Below are 8,153 nucleotides of genomic sequence, written 5' to 3' on the forward strand. Positions count from 1 at the left end.
AGACTCAAAGATAACCTTTACCCTAAACAATTGGGGAATCTTAGCCTTTGCTCTTTTTTTTTTGCAAAAATAGGATCGTTGAGTAAAACTTTTTTCTTTTCTTTTTTAAATCAAACAAGCAACCAAACCTTTACAGATTTAAATGTGAATATGAAATATGTATCTGATTCCATCTGCAGAAGGACAGTTCACACTTCAAAAGAACGAGTTCCAAGTTTAGTTCATGAAGATGAAAATGAACTAGTTCACATTCATAATTAATTTTCTATTGGGATGGTTTAAGTGACAACAAACAGTTATGTGTGTAGTTGTGAATTGATGATGTCGGATGATGTCTGCGTGTTGCTCAGCTCCTTTTAACACTGAGTCCTGAATGTGAGCGTCATGTCTCGTGTTATACTGAGCACACAATGTTGATGAGTAATTTTCATGATGTTTAAATGCAGCCTCATAAACTCTGGAGAGAATTGAACAAACACTAAGTGACTTCATATTCTGATCAGGTCCTGATAACTAGTGATGTGTGTTTATTAAAAGTGTTTATAAAATATAGCCTGTTGTCCAAACATGCACTAGTGAACTGACATTATTTCCCCAAACGAGAATCAAAGTGTTAGATTATAAAAATATGAGAAGAACAAACACATTGTCCAGCATAAAAGAAACACTGTTACAGCTGGTGAAAAAAATTCAGATTTTGTGAATGTGTAAATTGTGCAGCCACCTGGTGACATTTGGGGAAAAAAAATATATATATAACGTGACCACGACATAATAACGCCTCTGAAAACCCGTGTTTTCCTCAGAGACCCTCTAAAAATCCACACCAGCTGCATGGAATCCTCAAAGGAATTGATTGGTCAGTGCTTTTATATTATTGGATCTCTTATCTCCAGCTCAACTGCTCAACAGCAGGTTAGTCGTTCAGCATAAATTACCATGGTGATTTACCCTGACACAAAGTCAACGAGCTTTGTTGGACTGAAAACCCTGAAGTAAACTTGAAGTTACCCCGATACCCCGATCCTGCTTCATAGTACAGGCTTCTGAGGTCTCTCCTCTCTGGAGTCTCTCCTATCTATGGTCTCTCCCGTATTGAGTCTCTCCTGCCTTTTAATTGTATTTGAACTGTTCATATTGCTATTAGTGCATGTAAACATTTAATTCAAATCCACAAGTCTCCATGTATCTTATCATTTACAATTTACTTTGAGATGAGATTGACTGGAGCTGCTCCAAATCTGTCGTTTCCCAGGCTGTGTTGGGTCCAGATTTGGGTGCCCCTGTGTTAAAGTCCCTTGCCACAGGGGAACCAAATCTCCCAATAACAGCCAGACGACAGAGACATACTGCTAAACAAACATCTTTTATTAAACCAAAACACAAAATCAAGTTACATACATTCTATTAATAAAATACATAAATCTGCCCGGCAACATAATGTTTCTGTTGGGCAACTCAGTTCAGGGGTCTCATTTATAACTGTTGCGTACGTACAAAACGGGGCCTGAAACATGCGTACGCCACTTCTCACGCAAACGTTGGGATTTATAAAAACAAACTCGACACGCAAACTCTGACTCATGCGTACAAACATTTTGGAGACGGGAAAGTGGCGACACAGACGTGAGGTGGTGATCTGAAGCAAATTATTGACCCAATTCATCATTTACATTAAAACCAACAGCTTAGTTTTGCTCGCGCAACATTTCTGTTCCACACAAACCTTTTAATTAAAAATTATATTAGTGTTACGGAGCCGAGTCATTAATAGGTTTTAATAATATCTTCTAACACTGTGCGTGTATCATCAAATCGCTGCAGTGAACGTGTCTGTGCCATCAGGCGCACAGAGCGACCTGGGGATCACTTACAAGAAATGAAGAAACTGTCCAAATAATATCCCAGAGGAGGTGAGGATCCACTGATGTTAGGTAATCGGTCCGATGCTCTAAATCAGTGGTTCTCAAAGTGGGGGGCACTCTCCAGGGGGGGGCACGATGTCACAAACAAAGAAAAAAAAAAAAGACCTAGTAGTGAAACTCCCTCAGTGGCGAAATGCAAGGGGATGGACTGACACAAACAAATCAAATACTGTTTTGTTCCTGATCCACCAATCAAAAGAGGAGTGTTATCATTTGAACGCTATTGCTCTTGTTTCCTCTATCATTCAGATATTCATTGCTTTATAAACAGTCTTTTTAAAGACTCACTCCTTCCTTAGTATTACCACTTTGCACTTGCAGTAGACCTATTCGTAGCCTAATCTAAGGAGTAATTTGCTCCACAGTCTTTTTTGAAAGCTTTTAGCCCCTAGAGCTAGCCTTTTAGCTAGCTAACTTCTTCCAACTGCAGCTAGCCCTTTTCTCCTTAACACCTACCTTTACATCTTCAATCATCCACCGTGTTGCAACAAATAAAATACCAGCACTTGATTACTATTCTGTGCTGTCCCTGTCTACATTGTGTACTGTTCGTTTTGTTAGGAACCATTGCCTAGCACAGCCTTATTTATTATTCGTGTGCAAGTAGCTCACAGCCACACATACAAACACACTCCCAAGACCACAACGTTGCAATTAGAACTTTATTAACTTCACACACACTGTATCAGCAAACAAACACAACTATGGACAAGTTTCTGATTCGAGGATGACCTGAGGATATGTTTGTCAAACATAGCCCAAAGATTTGAGGACCTTTGCAAGGCAAAGCAGGCTCATAATAATAACAGTATCCTAATGATAGCAATAAAAATGCTTATTATTATTATGATTATAATGATAATATAATAATAATTGGTCGATTATCACCATCATTATATAATGATGGTGATAATAATGATTATTATAATACGAAAGCAGGCAGGCTCACATAGCTGCTAATATTAATAGCCTACTAATAGGCCTACTACTACTGATCATAATATTCAGCGATGTCTGATCAGCTGATATAGATTCTAGTGATCTGTGATATTTTTTTACTTTACGGGACTTGGAGGCAGATCCACGTACGAATGTCTCCAGGTGGACTGTGATTTGTAAAGCGAACATTGCGTTCAGGTGTGCATGCGCACGGTTTTATAAATCGCAATTTTCCTCAGCGTACGCCATTTCCGGCTTTTGTGCGTACGTACACTTTTAGTATGAATCCTACGCACTGTTTTATAAATGAGACCTCAGATCTCTGGCTGTGTTTCTCACTGTGTCTCTCCAGTCTCTCTTTCAGTCTCTCTCGCGGGCCAGCTCTCTCTGCTGCCTTTTAAACTTGGGAGTAATCAGCTAACAGACATCAGCTCCGTGATTACCCCCTGGTACAGCTGAAGGTGCTCTCTGAGCCACCTCCACGTCCACATACAGTTAACAGACTAAATAAAGCAATCTAAAGACACATAATTACTGGAGATTTTGACACAGAAAGGCCACTTTAGATAAGTGCTATACAAATAAAGTTATTATTATTATTATTATTTCATCCGTGAGGGAGGGGGTGAGGTGAGGGGTGTTCTGTAGGTATCAATATATACATCACCACTAGAGGCAACACACTTCAGCTTTAAAACAGTCTCTGTTGAACCTTTCTCTTTTTTTTTCTTTTACCATAGAGCTCTAGATTTTCAGTTACTCTACTTTGTTACATTAACCACATATACATCAATGTGTGTATAAAATTCCCAACCAAACAACGCACAAATTAAAACATCAGACAACAATTTATAATTAACACAAGCAAATAACATTTATCCTCCAATCATATTAAAATGTGTTTACTGTTCTTTGACTTTTGAAGCCAAACACAAGGTGTCTTTGACTGTTTGAGGTTTCCTCAGTCTCAAAGACTGCTTGTTGAGAGGCGATAGACTCTGAAGTCAGTGAACAGAGTCAAAATCTTCCTGTTGAAGTAGATGAACATGTATGTAATGGAATTTTTTGGAACCGGGTGGAAGGAGAACTCAGGCAGCAGCTAATTTCCTATGCAAAATATTTGAATGTAGACCAGAATGTGAAACAATATAACAACGTCTACAGAGTAACATGAGCAATTGTCACCCCTAAGTCTGAAGATGTCTAAGACAGCATCCCAATATATCTCCCACATCATCCATGAAAGGCGACAATTGCTTTCACGCTATGTTACATGTAGGTGTTCGCATCCTTTTGGATAGTTACGTCTAAATATGCAATCCTAAATAACATTGTGTCCTGAGAGTTGAAGTTGGTGCCTCTCTGTCTGGAGCCTCTGAGTTAGATATGAAAATTGCCAAACGTAGACACTAAAATGCACCGTTGGTTGGCCCTTTATCTATAACCTGACGTTGGGGTACTGGTTGGAGTGAGAAGGGAATATGTGTGGAACTAAACAGGCACTCTTTTTTTAATGGTGTAAAGATATAATGTAATAAACAATAAATTCATAATATAGTGGCTTATACAGTAATGTGTGAGGATGGTCGAAAATACCTCAACAGAAGTGGTAAGAATATCATGTAGTACATTATAGTATACAATATGACAAGGTGATCATCTTTCTGAACAAAAGGAAAAGCTAAATGCATAATTTTCCTAAAAGCCAAATACCATGATTTGCCATTTTTACGAAACAAACCTGATAGTGTTCATTTCAACAGCCATATAGAGCATAGGTATTTATTTTATTTTAATTAAGCAAAGAGGGGAATCCATGTCTGCAATTCCTTTCCTAGACTCTGTTACTTTTAAAATCCAGGAAAATCTTTATGTTGCTGTCTTATTCTGTCCCCTGCATTTAACAAAACTCAATTTCCTCAAAGAGATCGGAACACTGTACAGAACAAATGCACTCTGTTTTAATTTGTGTCAATTTTCAGCCTCTAAAATTGTTGAAGATGGATCTCTCTCATGTCCTGCAGGGTGCTATCATCAAACAAGACTCCATCTTGGAGCTGCTGCTACAGGACACCATTGTGCCGGCTGTAGCAGGAGTATGGCGCCCTCTCTGGCAAGATGGTGGCAATCGGGAGGCCAGTGTAGGATCAACCATTGGGGAACTAACTCTTTTGCAGAGACAACACAGCCTGCTACAGGAAGAACTGCTGAGGTTACGGGATGCCGAGAACCGGTTCAAGGACAGCGAGAAGGCCCGGGCCAAGCTAGAGAGACAAGTCCGAAACATGAGGGTCTGCAACACGGCTGCACCTGACTCCAAGCAGCTGGAGGAGCAGGCTTCTCAAGTAGGAGCAATTGTATTGCAGTTCCATAAAATTAAGGGACTAATAAGGGATAGTTAGGCTGATTTATACCAACATTTTGTACCTGATCAGTTCCAAAACGACAACTCATTATCTCTGTTTCTTTAGGCACACCCTGTTTAGTAAACACATTTGTCTGTCAAACTCCACAACCCCACTTTGTATCTAGATCATTTTGTTTAAATATTCTCAATCCCAAACTGAGAGAATGCTGTAATGATATCATGTTAAATTAATCAGGGCTCTTATTCTGTCAGACAAAATCTAGAACCACTGAGACCTTGTACAACCATAAAATGGAAACAGATTTTGGTATTTCAAATGGGTTGCTCCTTAAGCACTTTGCTAAATAATTATACATTTTACATTCATTAGCAGGTTTAGCACAGTACATGATGGCACAAACAGGGATTCTACATGCTGTTTTACCCTTTCTTGCTATTATAGCCTGCATCTCTGCAACCAGGAAGGTGTGTCATAGCTGACACCCCACAGGCCAGGCAGGAGCCAATCCACCCATCTGATGGTGTACAGGATGAAAGTGATTTGGAGGTAGACATGACATCAGACGATGATGATGGGACAGCATCTGCAAGCTCCAAAGGTCTGATTATAGTCAAGACGAATACTAACATGCATCATTTAGGTATCATATTTTTTTAGGTTATGGTTCCTCTGTCGTTAATTACCCTGGAAGCTATAATTAGGTTTGGCAAACAGGTATGGCACATTCTTTTAATTTAAAATCTAAAATTTCCCTATAACTAACTGTGAAGTAATAATGTGTAAGAACTGACCAACTGTTGAATTACTCCAAAAAAATAGGGATGATGTCCACTAATGTCTTATCTTGTTGTTACATGAATAGAGGTATAATGAGTTACACAGACCTTGCTGTCTGATCATGTAACTGTTGTAGTTGTTGGTTGTTAAATGTGTGCCAGTCTACCAAGTTACAGAGAATGTAAGGTAGAAAAACTAGAGCAGCTGCATTATAGCTGAGCATAAGGGAAGAGTAGAGAAATGTTATTCAGATAAGGGATGCATAGATTTAAACCCTACTCACAGTTACTACTACTTCATCCTTCATCCAAGTTTTGAAATTCAATACATTTGACATTCAGTTAAGCTGGGAAAAAAAGAGATTTGTGCGGGCTTTTGAGTGCTTTGCTCTGTGTAATGCCTATCAGTTTTCGACATCAGAAATCACTAATTCAAAAGTAATTTGATCCCCCCCTGAGAAGCCTAAGTACCCAACTCAATTATGTTGATCACATGGATCTTGTTCACAGTCTCTATTTGAAACTTCAAACTTTGGCTTGAAGGATCAAATACATTTGGTAGTTTCTCCTGCAGCACAAACAATCTGATGATTACTCAATCATCCAGGGATGCTAAGACAGCATCTTTCTCAACAAGATCCAAGTTTTGGATACAATTATTTATAGGTTAAGATCTGAAAGCGTGGCAGAAGGGGAGCAGTATAGAAGATAAAACAACTGAAACTCATTTACAGAGTCCTGACTCACAGTGACTGTAATGTGTGTAAGCTCTGACTAATGATATTTCATTATTATATCGTACTGTTGTGTTGGTCTTGTCACTTTTGGGGAAGAGGACTAAATTGTTTTTGAATTTTGTTTTTCAGATCTTCAAGATATTCCAGAGGACATCTGATTGTCTGAATATTTCACAGTGCTGATCAGGTCATATGGATTTTGATGTAACCGGATTGACTTCAAAAATGTGTATCTTATAGTCTTAATATTTATTAAGCTGCTTTTGAGTGGATGGCATGTGGCAGAAAGTGTTTTGATTTTTAAATTGTATGCTTTGGATTATTTCCATGATATAATCCATCACTTGACTAAAGGGTGTGGAAAATAGATTGATATTGCTTATATGCATGTAACAATCATATCTCAAGTTTTGACAAGGTCTGAGGGATAGGGTATACAAGTATTGCTAATCTTCAATTATTTTACATATAGTACAAGTTAAACATCCATTGTTTTTTTTTCAATATTTTCTTCTCAAAATCTAAGAATTAAGTCGGAACTTGTTTTATATTGAAATAATTTTTTCCTTTATGACAATTGGGTATGAAACATGGAATCACACTTTTGTGGTTTACACCAGAGGTTGGTGAGGGGGGGCCACCAAACAGTTCCGGGGCGGGGTCAGTCAATGAGCAGAATAGCCTGAATGGGTGGAATTTGTTTAGAGTTCCAAGATACAATAGTTTAAGCAAATATTACTGATATTCCTTATTTACCCTGGTGTGAAATTAATAAATGCCCCTGGACATACCGTTTATTTGTGTATTTGACTGTGTATTTGGTGTTGTCTAAAGCTATGTCAGCAATATTAGGCTACATTTGCTCAATTGAGTGTCTATTTGATAATATATAATGTTTGACCCAGATGAGTTGTTTGGACCAGGAGGAAGGGTTGCGGGACGAGAGACAGTCTCCATCTCCTTGTTCATTAGTTCTGAATGACTATTGGACTGGGGGTGAAACCCAGAAGACAGACTTAATGACGCTCCCAGGAGCCTGCAGAACTCAGACCAAAAACCAGAGGTACATTTGGGGCCCCCATCCGAGACGACGTCCCTGGGCAGGCCATGCAGACAAAACACCTGATTTAGCATAATCTCAGTTTCTTTGACAGAAGGTAGTCTGGGTAAAGGGATGAATTGGGCAGTCTTTCAAAAGCGATCTACAATGGTGAGGATGAATGTGTTACTATCAAGACCGGTGACGAAATCCAGGGAGATGTGTGACATAGGACGACGAGGAACAGGTAAAGTTTAGAGGAGCCCAAAGGGGGCCTGTGTGAACTTCCCTGTGTCTTCTTCCATGGAGGGCCCCCAGAGACGCTGGCGCAGCAGGGCAAGGGTGTGTCTCACTCCAGGGTGACAAGC

General features: G+C 39.1%; 1 protein-coding gene across 1 annotated transcript in view; it reads left to right on the forward strand.

The window, feature by feature from the left end:
- arhgef1a (Rho guanine nucleotide exchange factor (GEF) 1a) overlaps window positions 1-7,522 on the forward strand; it is an 83,137-nt gene extending 75,615 nt beyond the window's left edge. Inside the window, exons 20-22 of the mRNA XM_061093077.1 lie at window positions 4,889-5,209; window positions 5,675-5,831; window positions 6,876-7,522. Coding sequence (XP_060949060.1) covers window positions 4,889-5,209; window positions 5,675-5,831; window positions 6,876-6,904 — 507 coding nt within the window. The 3' untranslated portion in view covers window positions 6,905-7,522. The remainder of the gene's footprint in view (window positions 1-4,888; window positions 5,210-5,674; window positions 5,832-6,875) is intronic.
- Window positions 7,523-8,153: the final 631 nt, after the last annotated feature.

This window comes from Limanda limanda, chromosome 19, assembly GCF_963576545.1.
Source record: "Limanda limanda chromosome 19, fLimLim1.1, whole genome shotgun sequence".
Lineage (NCBI taxonomy): Eukaryota > Metazoa > Chordata > Actinopteri > Pleuronectiformes > Pleuronectidae > Limanda > Limanda limanda.